The sequence below is a fragment of the Pimephales promelas genome, chromosome 2 (genome assembly GCF_988280905.1).
Source record: "Pimephales promelas chromosome 2, fPimPro1.hap1.1, whole genome shotgun sequence".
Taxonomy (NCBI): domain Eukaryota; kingdom Metazoa; phylum Chordata; class Actinopteri; order Cypriniformes; family Leuciscidae; genus Pimephales; species Pimephales promelas.
In genome coordinates this window covers 31,368,296-31,387,530 of record NC_142770.1, presented here as the reverse complement: position 1 = coordinate 31,387,530, position 19,235 = coordinate 31,368,296, and the positions used below count along the sequence as shown (strand labels likewise).

The 19,235-nt window shown below is 37.2% G+C and overlaps 1 protein-coding gene across 1 annotated transcript; it reads right to left on the bottom strand.

The window, feature by feature from the left end:
- Positions 1-4,657: 4,657 nt before the first annotated feature.
- On the bottom strand, positions 4,658-16,564 carry LOC148997181 (uncharacterized). Its single transcript, XM_089119546.1, has 8 exons — positions 16,557-16,564; positions 15,797-16,000; positions 15,148-15,321; positions 11,523-11,696; positions 10,888-11,061; positions 10,256-10,429; positions 7,851-8,005; positions 4,658-6,533 (listed from the first exon to the last, which is right to left on the bottom strand). The coding sequence occupies exons 1-8, from the start codon at positions 16,562-16,564 to the stop codon at positions 6,520-6,522; spliced, it is 1,077 nt and encodes a 358-aa protein (XP_088975672.1). The 3' UTR covers positions 4,658-6,519.
- Positions 16,565-19,235: the final 2,671 nt, after the last annotated feature.

Here is a 19,235-nt window from a genome sequence, read left to right as displayed (position 1 = left end):
TTTTTTTTTTTTTTTATATTGAAACTTTTTTTTTTTTTTCAACTTTTACAAAAGCTTATAATGACATTTTACATGACCCCTTTTATTTATGGTATAATAATTGTACGTACTTTTAAATTTGAATTGAAAACGCCCTCCTGTGGTAAAATGTATTAATTACACCACTGAAACATTTTTTCTACAGCAGTAACTCTAGAGGAAAACTAGCTTGATTAAGAATTATTCTTATAAAGCCCCGTTGATTCAGACGTTTTAATAACAGAAAAAATATAAGCGCAACAGAATAAAAAATGAGTGTTGAATGTAACAAAATATGGACTTTAATCCACGATGTAGTATTTGTTGGCAAATGTAAAACCTAAAGATGAAGTGATTTTGGCTTATTTTAGAATGCTCTAAATTACAGTTTTTCCCCATTCATTTCTATGGGTGCCCATTTTTGACCCAAATACAAGATTAAGAAGGTTTTTTTCCACCCACTTAACATTGTAGAATTGAGTCAAAAAAAATATTGTGTGTGTCAGGAGGCAAACTTAGGAAAAACAGCCAAGTCTAGTACCGCTCAGATCAAGGGAAGTATTTTTAAAAATAAATCAAAACTATTTTGCCCACATTTGTGCAGAATACGGTTTTAGGGTTAAGACGAACATTTGTTTTTATCTGGACGCCCTCCTGTGGTGAACTGTGTGAATTACACTGCTGTCATTTTACCCATAAACATTTAAAGATTTGAGTCAGCGAAATAGATAAATCGACTCTGCAAGAATTCTGGTGTGTGTTCACGTGAAATGAAAAAAGTTCAAACGAATATTATTCTCTCCACGAGCCAAAGGTAACGTTAAGTTAGAGTATAATTTAATATTGAACCAAACATGAATGACGAGTCACGCAGGTCCTGTGCTCCTCCGCAGCGGTAAGACCAGAACCAGTATAAAATAGTCCGAATATAAACGCTTATTATAGACGAATCCGGCGAAACTACCGGAAGTAAGCGGGCGCCATTACTGAGCTGTTGCTGGGTAGCGTTCTATTGTTTTAGTTGCAACTTGCGTCCACTGGAATAAACAGCTCGATATTTACGACTGACACTAACGTTACAACGTTAGCCCTTGTATAATGTCGAGTGGGTGAACAGTTTCCGTTATAAATTGTTTCAATGGTGACAGTAAAATTTCAATTTTGAAGAGAAAACATTGTGAATACCCCGGGTCGACTGCCCCTGTCTGGTGCCGTACGGTTTACACAGATTTCCTGGGCGAGTACAAGACGCAGACATTCGCGTATAATAACAATTATTTAATGACATAAGTAAAAAATATAATAAATGTGTGATATAGTGATCAGCAAAATCTCCTCTCTTGTTATTTTTTCTATTCAATTAACATGCTATGGTCATTAAATGGCTTTCCTGAGCTGAATGTAACGTTATGTGACATAATTGTTCTCCTGCTGTTATATTGACCTCTTTCCATGGTTTAAAAACAGTAGTTGGTCGATATTGTGTATACTTTCTAGCTGTAACGTTACCTTACCCATGCCCGTTGCAATGTAAAAATGAGATAAATAATGGACACAAATGAAAAACATGAAATTGTTTATTTGATTTCATTTATTTATTTATTGTTGCCAAATGGACAGATCTTTTTTTAGTTTCCTCGGTAGCAAACGTTAGCCTAGCTTGCTTGCCAAGCTATTTTCATAAATAATCTGTAAGATCGTTTGTACCTTCATCTGTGACTGGAGGCCAATGTCTAACATCATCAACCCAACAAGTCTGCCTGGCTGTAGCTGTCATCAAGGGTGCGTTATCACCTTATCTCCGAGGTTTGTTTACATACCGGTGCATATGTCTATGCCGGTGTAACAGCTCAGTAATGGCGTCGCGACAAGATGGCAGCCTACACAAGAACGCTCGTCGGATTCGTCTATAGGTGTACCACAGTGATTCAGGATAAGACAAAGCACGATTTGGACAACTGATACATGTACCCGCTCATTATTGAACATTTTGAACACAAAAAACTAAGCACTAAAACTGATTGAGCCATCTCTATCATCTGGTTGAGGTGTATTATGCCAAAAAAATCCACTAGATTTCACAGCGTCAATCAACAGCACTTGTCACAACACTTCTTCATGGATGTCTAACACTTCTTCTAACATGAAACAAATAAATCACCCCAGCCATGTGAACTGTTTTTGGTGAAATTTTGCATGCTAAGCATATTACATATTCCACTGTAAGAGCCTTAACTTTACAAAATGATGTTACTTGGTGCTATGAAAAAACTTTAGGATATTTTTAATCATTTTTCAAAAACATGCTCAACCAAATGGTTAATTTGGCACATAACGGTTAACCATCACCCCCCCCCCCCCCCCCCCCCCTTTTTGAGAATGGACATTACAATGCACTATTAAAACTTGGTTGTAATTCAAGTATGCTTTGGAATAAAGGCCTAAGTTTAGTCTTGTTTTAAAGAAAACACTCAGCAGATTATTGCTGAAGTAAAAACACTTCAAAAAATAAAAGTATGAAAAGGTTATGGAAGTTTTAAATGTACATTAAATCAAATATACTTTACTAAATATTTTTTTCTTTTATATAAAATATATATTTTACAAAATATTTTTTCCTATAAAATTACTATAAAATCAAAGCCATATATCTAACCAAGTTGTGTTCCAAATTTGAAGTTGATATCACAAAAATTGAAGTTCTCATGAGATTTTGTTTAGGCTTATTACCAAAAATGACATACATTCCATTGAATTTAAATGTATGCATTCTGCTGTAGCAAATTAATATATTTCTGTCCAAATATCACTTCTGTTACAAAATATGGAACCTTGAGACTCAGACTCTGTTTTGTCAAGATTAGAAAAGGTTTTGATCATAATTTGAAAAAGTATGGCAAAGTATGTGTTGAATTCCAGTACCATTTATTACCATTAAAAGGTTTGTTTTTACTTACAATTATTTTTTTCCAACACTTTTTCATAAAAAAAAACACCCTCAATGACATCATCGTCATAAACCGACAGTCTGTAGTGGTTGATCTGGAATACACATTTTATGGTAAAAAATTCTTCCATGTAGTTCTGTTCACAACCTTTGGCGAACGGTCCTCTCACTTTAGAAATCCTGACAACATCGCTGACTTTGAAATTAAATGCAGGCTTCTCTGTCTGTATCACCATACAAGTTTTGAAACACTTGAACCTCATTTGTGTTTTATGGCACAATATGGCTGCCGTCACATCATCCAAGGGGATGCTGCATACTGGTGGTGGTTGAGGAGATTACCCTCTCTATGTAAAGCGCTTTGAGTGCTGAGAAAATCGCTATATGAATGTAATGAATTATTATTATTTACTCTGTCTGTAACGGTCACCAGCTGGATTGCCCTTTTGAGTCAGCAGAGGGCACTCCAGATAAGACTATTATCACTCACAAACTACAGTTCCCAGAACTCACTGCCCGGACTCATCATCACTGATTACATTCACCTGTACCTCATTCACTGATTGCATTCACCAAAAATCATAAACATGGTCTTGTTAGATTCAGGGCGTCATGCCGAATCGACTGATATCCAATTTTCCCAGTTCGGCCATTTTTAATTATGTGATAAAAAGCTGTATTTTTGAACGCATGAACGAATTGTTACGAAACTCGGTATGGGTCATCAGTACCCTGCCCTGAAGGAGCCTGAGAAGTTTCGAAACAGCGCCATCTAGTGGTAAAATAAATTTTTCAAATGTTTTTAACTCTGGCTGTAGTTGACTTATTTTGCACTATAACATAACATGCTATACTTAACGAATGCATTGGTGTAACATTACGAAACTCAGTTTGTGCCATCAGCACAAAATTTCTAATAATGCTTATAACTTTTGAATAAATCTGCATATTTTAATGCGACTGGTCTGAAGGTTGTAAAAGGTTGTTTTTGTAACTACGCCACCTATTGGTCGAAAGTGATAATCCATTTAATCACATTTTTAGATAATTGTACGTGATTTTTCAGCCATTTTGCCTAAATTCATCTTTAAATGTCTTCAATTGCTATTTGCTGCAGTTGATCTGACACATGTTGGCATGTTTTGTCGTCTGATTGTGCTTGGCCCCGTTAATTGCTACTTGCAGCTATATTTAAAGTTTAACTTGCAATCCGACAATCTTGCTCACCAAGAAGCAGGGCCGGCGCGAGGCATAAGAGAACCAAGCGGCTCCCAATCTATTTTCACTTTGTTATTACTATCATTTAGTATAACAACCAACTTTCCATTTAAACTGAGACTTACAGTGGTAACTTCCGTCTGAAGACTGATCTCAGTTTGACCACCAGCTGTCCCGAGGAGAAACATGAGGCGAATATTTGCCTCATAACCTTCATAAACCTGTTTAATGAGAACTGAGAGATTATAGTTCAGCACAATGAATGAACAGTTATAACTTACCTCAAGGCTCCAGCTAAGGAATTTCACCTTAAATATACTTGCATTTACTTAACCTCTAAGTTCAATCAAGGAGGATTTCAGAATAAATGAACATTATGTAAACTGGAGGGAGTTTGTCAGCTGGCCAATCTGGAGGATTTATGAGATACTGGATAACTTGTAGAGCGCATTATCAACACAAGGAAGACACAGGTGCAATACAATCTTTTTTATTAACAAAACAAGATTTTTTGTTCTTAAATGAATCAGCTATACAAAATATAAAATGTAAGTTTTTATGTCAAATGTAAGTCATACTAATAATATACACTAACATCATCTATTTGATGGTTTAGACTTGCACAAAGCTTAAAGTCCCTGTAAAGGCAATTCTACAAAAAAGTTCTAAACACATTATAAATGTTACACATGAATTGCTAAAACATATTACAAAGTCTGTTAACTGTGAAGTACTGAAATGTGGAGTTAGACCGTTAAACAGTTTTTCACCATTGCAATTTTACGGATTAATTGGGCGGGGCTAAAACAGGGCTCGATGACACACTGGAACCCATGAGCTGCTGGACACGCCCCTATTTGATGACGCACAGAGTCTGATCTCCCTCTCTCCACACACACTCCCCGAGCACATTTGCATTCACCGCTCAATCGCGAGTGACTGTCAGTACTATTAGTTACTACAGCTGAGCCTACAGTTTGCTACCTAGCGATGCCTTCAACACAGACATGCATGGGCTACTACCTGGATGCGATCATGTACAAAACAGATCGGTATCTTCATTTAAATTCCCTTAAAAACGATCACATCAAGAAGAGGTTTTTAGAGAGCCAACCTTGATGAAGAGCTGAGGATCACCGCCAACACCCGCCTCTGTAGTGATCGTTTTACACTGGATCGTTTTATAAACTTTTCTCAGAGACAACTTTGATTCACTGATAATTCACTGATAATCCGCTGTTACTGGTGAACGGGGCCGAAGCGACGATGTCCCGCCTCAGCTTTCATCCTCCCGTCTCCAAAAGCTAATCAGCTAATATCACCGTCAACAGCTTTCCCGTGAGTGGGCGTGGTTTCAGCACAGCCAGCGGACACGCCCCCAGCGTTTGAGAACAGAGATAACTGCTCATTTTTTCAAGATTTTGATAGCTTATTTTATGTACTTCCCTGCTTTTTTTATCATTCAAATTTGGCTGGGTGGCTAATTACAAATTTTTCTGTGGTGTGACAAACTCAGAACACATACTTAATTTTGACTTTACAGGGACTTTAATGTATAATTTGCTTGTCTTTTGCGGGCCGTTTCGGGAGGCATACACACACACACACACACACACACACACACACACACACAAGAGCCACCTTGAAATTGAAAACAGCATCTCTCGCCAGTATTAGTTTCAACTATCACAGATTGAGCTGATTCTGACGTGAAGTTTGTGTTTTAGGAAGGAAGGAAAGCTCTCTGCTGTGAAGGAAAGGAAGCTGCTCTAGATGAAACGTGGATAGTTAAAGTTTGACCTCAAATATCTTCTTTTTATAATCCTTGGAAGCCAGAATCAAAAATAAAATTTGATTAATATCACAGTCCTAAAGTGTAACCAGACTATATATTTGTTTAGGGACTCTCTCTCTCTCACACACACACACACTCTCTCTCTCTCTCTCTCTCTCTCTCTCTCTCTCTCTCTCTCTCTCTCTCTCTCTGATTGAGAATATAACAAAAAACACACAAATGGTTTAATATTATCCCACGTCACATAGTCATGAAATCTGCATGATTCACGTGAGTCATGATTTTAGTCCTATTATTCTGAAAGAATCTCATCCCTGAAAACGTCCACAAATGGAAATGACAGCAAGCCATAATCGTGTAGCACACAACAATGTCATATCACTTGAAACGTTGGAGTGGCAAATTTGGCAATGACAGTTATGATTAGTGATATTTTGTTTGCTTCAATATAGATGAGTTAAATTCCAATATCATCATGATTGAGCGCTTATACCAAAGACTTCTTTATTCTTGCGTCATCTCAGCTCCGACTAAGATCTTCTCAATCCATTTCACCTGTAAATAAAATAAAATATTCATTTGCAAGAGTACAACACCAACAATAATCATTCAATATCACTTAAGTGTACATGTATATTTCTAATAAGGCTGTTTACATTACATAAGAGCAAGTATGATAAACTTTAAAGCAGTTTAAATTTGCCATTAAATACATGTTTTTCTGTATTATCACTTTGAATTCATAAGATGTAGGTTTTAAATGGTCTCGCCAAATCTCACCAAAATCCCTGTTCATTTTAAAGATAAAAAACTGATATTGTCAGTTTATGTTTGAATATAGAATGTAAATTTTAGATTAAGTTGTACAGACATCAGATCCTCACACATTTCTTAGAGTTTGAAAAGTAAAGAAAGCCTAAAGCAATGTAATGTGATGCTTGTCAAAGTAAAAACACACAAGAGACGGAGACATTGATCATGTGAGGCTGGACGGCTGTGAGCTGAAGCTGGAATCTGCTCTGATTATTCCTGCGTTCTACAATCTCTGTACAACTATCAGTCTAATTTTAAACAAATTCTAATGATTTTCTACTGATGCAATTCATAAAGCTTGTTCAATAAAGTTGTTTATTCTTAAGTTTTTCATCCAGAAACCACTAAAGTACAAGCCCCGCCCCCAGCTGATTCAAGAGATTTCATTGGTCAAACCAAGTCACCTTCGTTTATACAGCGCTTTTTACAATAGAGATTTTACAAAAGCAGCTTTACAGTCATGATAGGAAATTAAAACAACATTTAAACAAACAGTTCAAGAAGAAAGCCATTGTCCAGTTTAAGTAAGTTCAGGGGTGACTCATTTCCATTGTAAAAATAATTTATAGGGCCATTTACACGACACAGTTTTCAACAGAAAACTTTGAATAAATTCTTGTCATTCATTTCCATGACACAAGAAACCTGAGACCCGAGAACGCAAACTTTGAAACAGGTTTCAAAGAGCAAGTTTTTGAAAAAGATATCACTTCATCTCTGTGTAAACTTCAAAAACATGAAAACGGTGATGGCGTACACATGAATATATCATGTTTAGTCTAGGTATGTGCATATGAATGTGTGTTTTTTACGAAGTGACATCACCAACTACTTGTCTGTCTTACGTTTTTTTCTGAAGTCTGATCTTTCTTGGCAGGAGACTGATTGGCCAATGATGTTGAATTAGCTGTGGGCTGGGCTTGTGCTTTACTGGTTTTCAATCAATTTAAATTTCCCCCACATTGTTTCAATAAAACTAAATGATATTTTCCTTGCACAAATGTTGAAAGACTGTCAGAGATAATGAAAGTATCTTTAACATCACTGATGTTTACTCACCTGTACAGTTTGAGTCTCGTAACACGTCTCTGAGCTGCTTTGAGTCTCTGATCTTATTGACTCTCAGATCAAGCTCTTTTAAAAACTGCAGTGCATTTGAGTTCGTCAAAGACTGAGTTAAAGCAGAAACATCTGTAATGCCACAGTTCCTTAGTCTAGAACGAGACAAACAAACAAAGATCATCTTACTTTCACCAGATCACAAAACACGACTAAGGTGAATTATTTTCCACAAATACACTGTAAACTGTCTTTTCAGGAGAGACTGAGAATAAACGTATTGAACACTTTGTTGAAGTGTTTGTTAAAGAGATTCTCCTCACAAGGTTACAGTTGGTTTATAGATGATGTTATGGTTTATTGTTTATAAAGTTTCTCTCATCAACACCTATCGTTTTGCTTCAGAAGACTTTAATTTATCAACTGGGGTGGAATGGATAACCGCTGTGTTTGCTTTGTGTGTTTTCTGAAGAATCATCTTTGAGGTCCAGTACACTTGTATAGACTCATAGAGACAGATTATTTATCTAAAAATCGTGGAGTTCATCTGGAGAAACTCATATAAAGCTGAAATGGCATAAGGGTGTGTAAATGATAACATTTTTAGTTGAGTATCTCTACACTATCGCTACACTACACTACACTTTTGGTAAACATTTTTTTAAAATTAACTACTCGAGTTTATTAACCACTCTCTGTGTAAGTGTGTATGATGCAGGTAATTTCCAATGAAATCCAAACAAACAGCTCTAACATACAGTTCAATATTACAGGTTTATCAACGTGTATAAGGGTAAAGCCACGGTTTGGAAGAGAGCTTTTTGCACTCTCAGAATATTAACGTGTTATTTTTAAAATAATAATAATTAAATAAAAAAAAAGAATGCATAGTGTAGCTTTAAAAATGTTGATTGTTTTAGTCGTTTTGATCTCAGGTGGCACAAAGCACAACCAGGCCTGGATATATGGGCTTTGAGCTTCTGTTGATCTCTAAACTAGACAGAGCACTTCCAGCACTTCTAAACAGATGGGGAGAGTTTTGAAATAGACGAAATTGCTACAGATGTATAAATGTATTTATTTGGCTTTCAAAATGTGAAATTTTACTATTGTAGTGTGTGTGTCTGCGTGTGTGTGTGTGTGTGTGTGTGTGTGTGTGTTATTAGATTCCACATATCAGCAAAAGGAAAGAACCGAACTTCTGAGTCGACTTTTGACTAATGGATGTTGTTGCCTAGAGTTTTTTTCTTCACAATGATCTGAAAATCATCCTGCCAAATCGTTCACATAAAACTGTGAATTGGGTTTTATTGTGGAAAAACATTTTTTGTTTGCCAAGGCAATATGCGAATGGGTGTGAACAGGCCAGCCCCATCATGAATAATTAGGTGATTCTCACCTGAGAGACAAAGAGCCGCATAATAATGAGCCTTTCATTCAGGTGAGACAGACAAGAAAAAATTGAAAGGACAACATACATACATATTTATATATATCAAAATATAAATGAAAGTCAAAAACCCATTTTTAGTCATACCTGGAAACAAATCCTGGTCAAATATGTTATATGGGCAATTGTGTAGAATTGGTTCAAAGTTAGAGTTGGAAACATCTTGAAAAGAAAATTCTTTTTCCATATAAAGTATTATTTTTAAAGTAGGCCAATACGGTTTTATCATACATATTTCAAAGTTAAGGATTCATTATTTTAATATTTGCATTGCATTAGCTTGCATTGGATAACAGTTGATTAGTTTATTTTTGACAAAACATACTATTTTTTTACATATGAACAGAAACTGTCTAACTAAAGCTTATTTGTTGTCTATTTTATAGTAAAAACTTTATAATCTTTTTCGTCTGTAACAGTAGGCTATGCATCTGTGCGTTCGTTCGTTCACACACCAGATTCATATTTAAACAGTCTTTTTTGGTTTTACAGATCAGTATAGAACAAATCTCAGTAGTCTATATAGTCTTACTCATGTAGGAGCGAAAGTGAATGAACGCGGAGCGCGCGTGTCTGTCTGTGCGCACATTTGATATTTAAACAGTTGATCTCTAAACTAGACAGAGCACTTTGGCACTTCTAAACAGATGGGGAGAGTTTTGAAATAGACGAAATTGCTACTAGATGTATAAATGTATTTATTTGGCTTTCAAAATGTGAAATTTTACTATTGTAGTGTGTGTGTCTGCGTGTGTGTGTGTGTGTGTGTGTCTGTGTGTGTTATTAGATTCCACATATCAGCAAAAGGAAAGAGTCGAATAACAGATGTGGGTCTCATAAGCATGTGATTCTGAACTACAGGTATATTAATATTAAACAAAATATGAAATCCAAAATGTGGTTTATGTCCATAAGAGAAGTTTGAGAACCACTGATGTGTGTGAATGTTACTGACCTCAATCTCTCCAGTTTGCACTGTGGGTTCATCAGTAGATCACTGAGGTTCGTCACTCCTGTGTTTCCTAGTTTATTCCCAGTCAGGTTCAGCTCTCTCAGGTGTGATGGGTTTGATTTCAGAGCTGAAGTCAGGATGAGACTCTGTTCCTCTGTAATACTGCAACACCACAGACTGAAGACAGAAAGAGAAAAGACTGAAATGCTTCATCAGACACTTAGTTTATTCCCCATACTCTGTTTTTAAGGCTGTCACACTAGTTCTGTGTGCTGGAAGACGTTGATTCTCCTCTTTCATTTTTCTTCTATTTCTTTTATGTCTCTTTTCTTATGATTCTTTATCGTAGCAGGAGATTTCTTATCGGCATTTACACAATCAGTACATTCTTCAAATTTAACACAATAGACCTTAGTCAGGTTAGATGATATATTTGATGTGGATGAAAATGAGGCAGTTAGAAAAAAATTTAATATATAGCAGAATACTAAGATTATTACTAGTTAAAATACATTTAAAATAAAGTGTAACAGAAGGTGCCGAGGTATAAACACTATTACTTGAGTCCTGTTGTCTTAAAATAAACTGTAAACTGTAATGTCACAGTAACTGTTGTACAGTATAATGTTACTAACTGTAGTTTCTCCAGTTTGCACTGTGGGTTCATCAGTAGATCACTGAGGTTATTCACTCCTGAGTCTCCTAGTTTATTCCAGCTCAGGTCCAGATCTCTCAGGTGTGATGGGTTTGATTTCAGAGCTGAAGTCAGGATGAGACTCTGTTCCTCTGTAATACTGCAACTCTGCAGACTGAAGACAGAAAGAGAAAAGACTGAAATGCTTCATCAGGCACTTAGTTTATTCCCCATACTCTGTTTTTAAGGCTGTCATACTAGTTCTGTGTGCTGGAAGATGTCGATTCTCCTATTTAATTTTTCTTCTATTTCTTTTATGTCTCTTTTCTTATGATTCTTTATCATAGCAGGAGATTTCTTTTCAGCATTTACACAATCGGTACATTCTTCAAATTGAACACAATAGACCTTAGTCAGGTTAGATGATATATTTGATTTCTGTGGATGAAAATGAGGCCGTTAGAAAAATTGTAATATATAGCAGAGTACTAAGATTATTACTAGTTAAAATACATTTAAAATAAAGAGTAACAGAAGGATCCGAGCTATAAACACTATTACTTGAGTCCTGTTGTCTTAAAATAAACTGTAAACTGTAATATCACAGTAACTTCTGTACAGTATAATGACACTAACTGTAGTTTCTCCAGTTTGCACTGTGGGTTCATCAGTAGATCACTGAGGTTCTTCACTCCTGAGTCTCCTAGTTTATTCCAGCTCAGGTCCAGATGTCTCAGGTGTGATGGGTTTGATTTCAGAGCTGAAGTCACAGCAGAACAACCTTCATCCGTCAGTTTACAGCCCCTTAAGCTACATTTGGAGAAATGAGAAAAACAATATGTTCATTTTGCAAAGTTACAGCATCTTCATAACAAATTAAGGAAAAATCCCAAACTGATTTTCTGCGCCTTCAATGGCCGAGGAGACACGAACTGTAGGGACAGGGATCTGCAGGGATCTGTGGTTTTATTTGTGATATATAGGCCTATAACACACATTTTCATCTTGAATTTCATATGAAGTTTAAATAACTTAACAAGTAAGACATGTTTTTAACAGTAGATGTAAGGTAAATGTGACTATACCCGCAGTGTCCAAAGACAGGGTTCAGTGAGTCAAATTTAAGACCTTACAGACATTTTAAGACTGTAGTGAACAGGACAGTCGAGGAGCGTGAGAGAGCGGCGCGAGGCCGGTAGTGTGATTGTTAATGAGCCGTACCTGTGAGCACACCGGTCTCGCATCTCTCACAGACGAGCGGAAGCATAAAGGGGAGCGACGACGTGGACGATCGAAGAGGAACAGGCCTGCTTTTGTTTCTATTTTGTTATATTTTATTTCGGTAGCCAGCAGTCGTCCGTGAGAGGCTGCTGGCAGGCAGGCTATTTTGTGTGTTTATTTCAGTTGAATAAAGTTTTATTTGATTGTCCTCCGGTTCTGCCTCCTTCTTCCTTAAACCTTGTTACACTGGTGCCGACATAGATATCATATAGAGACTAGATGCCCTATTGGCCGCTGGGCACTGAGAAATCCGGCCGCCATCTTGAACCGGTCGTATTCCTATTGTGTTGTATAGAAGCAGTAGATGACAGAGCACTGTGCAGCATATTCCTGCTCAAATCGGCAGACTATCGCTCGGGAATTACTTTTCACAAGTAAGATTTAAGATTTAACATTACTGTACTATTGGTTGTATTTTGTGAATAAAATATCCCATGTGTCCTGTATCATAGCTGCATGTATGACCTTTGCAGCAAAAAACCCCGCGTGAAAATCAGTTCGGTATTCAGTGAGATATGATTCATTTAATGCGCTGACAGCTCATATCACCTGCCAAACAGATTACACTGAGCCGAGCGGATGACCGGTTTGATGGCGGCCCCACGGATTGTTTGTGCCAATAGGCAGCAGCGGTCGATAGGGCGTCTATCTATATGATGTCATGCCGAAACCCAGGAAGGAGGAGGCAGAACCGGAGGACAATCCAATAAAACTTTATTTAAATGAAATAAACAAACAAAACACCATAAAGATTGAAATTTAAGACATACCAAATGAACTTTGCATTACCAAAAAACATATTCAAATCAAAGAAATTCTGAAAAAAATTATTTTATTTAAATGAAATCAGTCTTCAGAAAAATGATTACAGTTATCACAGAATTATGTTCAGAAAGTACTAACACTACACAATGAAATCAATTTAACAAGTTTTATGTTGAAATCCAGCAAATAACAAAAATGAAATTGCTAATGAAATTAGCATCAATATGCAGTTTTTGTTTACATAAACATTAAAATAATATCATTAAAAATGATGGCCATATTTTAAAAGAGTATCTTGCAAAATGTTATCTACTAACATGTTCAAGTTCAAATTAAGTTTTGACGAAAAAGGCTTTATAAAAAGATAAACCTCACATATCATTTAAATCATTTTTTATAAGAATGAGACAAAAATGACAAATTACTGACATTTACAATGCACATTAGTTTATCTTTTATTATCAATAGTACAGTCAGTCTGATTTTCCCATTGCGTCTGTCTTTGCTATGCAACCATTCACTGACAAAGAAGTTTTAGTAGCTAATGGATTTCCACTACTGAAAAACGCTTGCTGTAGCTCTGCTACAAGACTGATTAACGGAGAAAAGAAAATCACCCGCAGTGTTTGGGTGCACACATAGACAATAAAAGAAATGGACAAAGCGACCCCATAGACTTCAACAGAGAAAAGTGAAGCCCATTAGAAGCATCTCTTCCTGATGGCCGAGCGACTGCTCACACTGAGCTGGACGACGGAGATGTGACGTGAGCGGCCGGTCTGACCTTCTAGTAGCTGTGTCAAGACAAATCTGAACTGAAATCTGAAACAAATCTGTTGTTGAAATATTTCATTTCTTTGCTTTTATGAACTCTCTATCTTTGGGCTTCTGCCTTGACTTTATGCCTCCATGTCCCCCAGATTGCCTCATAGACAGTAAAAGATTGCCTTGAGCTTCTCCTCCAGTCTATACGGTAATTTCTCTACTGTGTGACAGAGTCGCTTGTTATGACGCAATCGTTAGCCTATTTTTACAAAAACGGCTTCTACAGGGCCATAACGTGAGATACAAGGTAATGGAGCCTTTTATACATTGTTGTGTTTCTTTAGAAATATATAATGGACAAATGAAGTCTTTAAATGCCTCAGATGTAAAGTTATTCACTGTCAAAGTGACGCCAAATTGAATGGGAGTCAATGGGATGCTAACAGCAGAAGTTCAGCTAGAATGGCGGTTCCCGCGAGGCTTCAACTTCCGGCTGATGGATTACACACTTGAGTGCACCCCATACTTCATGTTGACTGAGCTTTTAATGTTGTAACAGAAAGGGTGAAGCTGATTGGTTGGTTTTTGTCACATGACCTGCAGTGCGATTGCGGCATTCTGAAAGTATAGATTTTCTCATCTCGCTGCGCCTGAAAAAACGAGTGTGTCGCTTCAATTATGAGCGCGCTAGCCGTGCACCTACATTAGAACTAACTTGAGCGCGATATGGGAACGCCCCCTCGGTGAGCTTCCTCCAATCAGACACGAGCTCCTGGCCGCTCGCGAGTGACGTGTTGAAGACCCCTGCTCTACAGCTCCGCTCTGTAGGCTACGACTCAATGCTTTTTTGCTACTTTGTGATAATTTTCTGGGGCCAGCACTTCTGGAAATGAACGAGGGTAAAAGACCTGACTTAATTAAATTGACTTAATTAATTCTTTTTAGACTTGACTTAATTAAATTTAAAGTTTAAAGCCTTAAATTTAAAATTCATAATTTTATACTTTTTAAGACCCTGCAGGAACCCTGCAAAGAAGAGAGGGCAAGTTTTTATACATTTGATAGAAGAGAAAACACCCATCACTCATAAAGCATATTTTAAAAGATTCATTATAAAATGTATATTTATTTGCAACAATCATATTATTGTAAAATTGTTCATGTAGGAAAAGCTAATGGGCTGCTGGATGTTATACTGCGTTGTCATGGTAACATTCCAAGTGAAGATAATGAGGAAAGTACATTGTGTTTGTCTTCATTGAGTGTGTTCAAAACAGCTTCATTACGACACACAAAAGCCCTGATGCCCTTAAAGTCTCCATTTCAAGGACTTTCAGAGTAAGAAGGGCATAAGGACGCTCACCTCACTAAAACTGTGAACTCAGTGTCTTGATTTAAACTGTAGAAGTGATTTTAAGAAACATGATTGATGAGTGTGAATGTTACTGACCTCAATCTCTCCAGTTTACAGTGTGAATCCTTTAGTACGTCACATAAGTGCTTCACTCCTGAGTTTCCTAGATTATTCCTGCTCAGGTCCAGATGTCTCAGGTGTGATGGGTTTGATATCAGAGCTGAAGTCAGGATGAGACTCTGTTCCTCTGTAATACTGCATTCACTCAGACTGAAGACAGAAAGAGAAAAGACTGAAATGCTTCATCAGGCACTTAGTTTATTCCCCATACTCTGTTTTTAAGGCTGTCACACTAGTTCTGTGTGCTGGAAGATGTCGATTCTCCTCTTTCATTTTTCAACAATATCTTTTGTCAGTTTTCTTTACTCTTTATCACAGCAGGAGATTCTGCAGAACGACATCTACACAATCAGTACATTGTATCAAATTATTCAACTTTAATGCAATAGACCTTAGTCAAATTTGACTCCATATTGAATATTATGTAAATGAAAATGAGGTTGTGAGAAAAATTAAAATATACACTGGTACAATAAGATGTATTACTTACTAGTTAAAAGACATTTAAAATAAAGAGTAACAGAAGGTGCCGAGGTATAAACACTATTACTTGAGTCCTGTTGTCTTAAAATAAACTGTAAACTGTAATATCACAGTAACTGCTGTACAGTATAATGTTACCTACTCTAGTTCCTCCAGTTTGCACTGTGGGTTCATCAGTAGATCACTGAGGTTCTTCACTCCTGAGTCTCCTAGATTATTCCAGCTCAGGTCCAGATGTCTCAGGTGTGATGGGTTTGATATCAGAGCTGAAGTCAGGATAGGACTCTGTTCCTCTGTAATACTGCAACTCCTCAGACTGAAGACAGAAAGAGAAAAGACTGAAATGCTTCATCAGACACTTAGTTTATTCCCCATTGAAGATTCACAATCTCATCATTTAATGTTGTTTTTAGTTTTTTTATTGTTTTTATTAACAATTATAATCATTAGTATTATGCATGTGATTTACACTTTTCATATACATTTTTTATACTTTTCATATATCATTCATAATCATTTATAATCTACATTTTTATGAATCAAACTTTTCTGAATTCTGTATGTGGAAGACTTTTAGAGTTTGGGGGACTTGGGGGGAAGTTGAGTGTATTATGTTTCTTTCCGTGGAGCAGAATATACATTTCGGTGATTGATGAAGAGCAGATGTTAGCAGCTATATGTACTGTGTAAGTTCTTTGTTTGGACAGAGAGGGGAAAAATACAGAGAAGCAGAAGGACGATCTTTGCTGGTCCACTCTCTCTCCCTTATGTCTTATATAAATTGGTAAAATAAATAACATATATTGGCAGAATGACTGGTGTCTTTTCATTAAATTAAATAACAAGGGGAAACGAAGATTTTAAATCTACATTTTTGGCGTCACACGAAAAGGATCGCATACCCAGGCATTCGTCTCAATCATTTCAGGTAAGACTTTTTTTCCTTTCTAAAAAGTTTTAAGTCTGCCTGATGATTAGAGACAGTGACTGAAATGCTGAAAAGAACTGTGTTATTTTAAGTACCAGTTGTTTTGCCAATGAATATGGGACATGAGGAAAAATTATATAAAATTAATCAGATTAAATAATCAAATTGAATAAGGCTTATTTAAGGTTCTCTGAAAAGTAAACCTCAGACAATATTTGAAATGCTGGGATAGAGATGGATCTTTTTTAGAAAAAAGACCATCTAGTCAGAAATTTGGAATTAGCTGTAAAACGGTTAAGCTAGTAAAATTTGCTTGGTTATAACTGCGACGTGGTTGGATAGTGGCGGGACTGTTTAAAGAAGGCAGAGTAATCCCTAAAACATCCAACACACCGAAGATTCGTTCTCAGTAGGAGACGAGGGAAGTTAACACAAGCGGTACTTGATTGACCAAAGCGGTTAAATGTGGCGGGACTGTTTTAAAAATGATGGCAGAGTAATCCCTAAAACATTGTAACACGCTAGAGTTATACAAGTATAAAAGGCGCCCTTGTAACTAGCTAGGATCGTGGGCATTCTGAACCTGACCGTAAAGCTGTTCAAATATTTGAGGAGACTGATCCGAGTTAACTTTAAGAAAAAAATAAATACCAAAGAAATTAATCTGAGATAAAATCCAAAGTATTTGAAAAGAAAGGAAAAAAAAGGAACCGTTTTGAGTTTTAAAAAGAAAACTAAAATACTGAAAAGCATTAGAGTTAACTTTTCTTTAAATTTTTCTTTTGTTCTGTGAGTGAGGGACAGAGAAAGAGAGTGAAGCAGCCCCTCCCTTCAGAATTGCCCTGTACCTTCACACACACACATCCAGTTGGAAAGGGAGAGAAGCAGGGAGCCCCATACACACATATTTAGACACACACACATAGGCTGCAGCTCTGAGCACACACACACACATACATACACAGACAGCCTGCAGCTCTGAGCACACACACATACTTACACACACACAGACAGCCTGCAGCTCTGAGCACACACACATACGCATCACATAGGCTGCAGTTTCTGAACATAGGCGCACATACATAGCCCCCCCCCCCCCCCCCGTATAACACACACACACACACATATAGGCACACATACATTCCTGCTGTTCTGAGCACAGACTTTTAACACTTGAAGATGGCAGCAAGTGTCTGTACCAGCAGCACAATAGCTGAATGGTATCTTGAAAAGAAGAAGAACAAGAAACTAACTAAACTTTTGAAAAAAGGACTGGACATTAATGCATCTATGAATGAGCAGTTAAGCTGGTTCGAGTCCCAAAAAGACAAGATAAAATCAAAAGCATTTCCAATTTTAGCAGCTAATTGGATTGTGAAACAAGGTGGAATTTGTTGCGACTTAAGAGGTGGTCCGGTACCGCTTGTTGACGTTATGAAGCCTCAGCTTGAAGCATACCACAAATTAAACAAAATCATGTCCATCACATGTCCAGAGAAGGAAAACACAACCAGTGATGATTTATTTGATCCAGATTGGACAAATATAATAACTGAAGCTGAAAGGAAATATTCACAAGCACCAGTGAAATCCGCGACAACAATAACGCCTCCACCTTACAAACCAATTTATCCACCTTTGCCTGAACAATATACAAGTTCATCTAAACCTCTGACGCAGCCTCAAGCTTCAAGATCAAACAGAGGTCCAGTTGACAAAATGTATATTGCATCTGCACACGCAGCTCCAATTATAACAAGATCTAAATCAGCCCAGCAAAGCAGAGACATGATGAGATGTACACCAGCTCATAATTATGGATCTGACTGGGGTGATGAGACAAGAGATGATGACGTGATTACAATTGACAAAATCGGTCCTGAATTTTCTTCACCTGTGATTAAAAGGGAAGAGTCGCAACCTGAGATGATGACCGAAGAAAGACCATTTACTCCGGGAGAACGACAAGCCATTCTCTCAGCCTTGCCTCCTCTGAAGAGACAAGATCCAAACACAGAGTTTTGGCGAGAATTAGACTCCCTGGTTGAAGCACATCAAATGACACTAAAAGACATTCACACCATTGTGAAAGCTAAAATCCCAAGAGACCGATGGGAACGCCTGCCAGCGTCGATAACAACAGCCCAATGGGTAGACTTGTGGGTTGATGGCCAAGGACGACCCCTGGGTCTTTGGCAAACATTAAATGTATTCCGAAAGGAAATCCAAGAAATCTTGGGAAGCGGTAAAATTCCATTCACTTCAGTGACATTGATTAAGCAAAAGGATGATGAATCTCCAGACGAATATGCTCTGCGTAAGTGGAACACTTATGAGAGATGGGCTCTCTGCGCTAAGAAACAACCTGACAGAGATGATGTACAATTCACTGACACACTTGTGGATGGGTTTAGCTCTAAATACCAACAAGCGTTATCACTTGGAGTCAATCCAGGCGAAACATATGACCAAATTATGCAATGGGCTGGCCGTCTAGAGATGGCGATGAGATCAAACAAGGAAGAAGGAAACAAGACAAATCGAAAAGGAGTGGCAACAGCTCAATACAACATGGATACAAAGAATAAGATTGTTGTTTGCGGCAATTGTGGAAAGCGTGGCCACTCAAGAAAAGACTGCTGGGCTAAAGGTG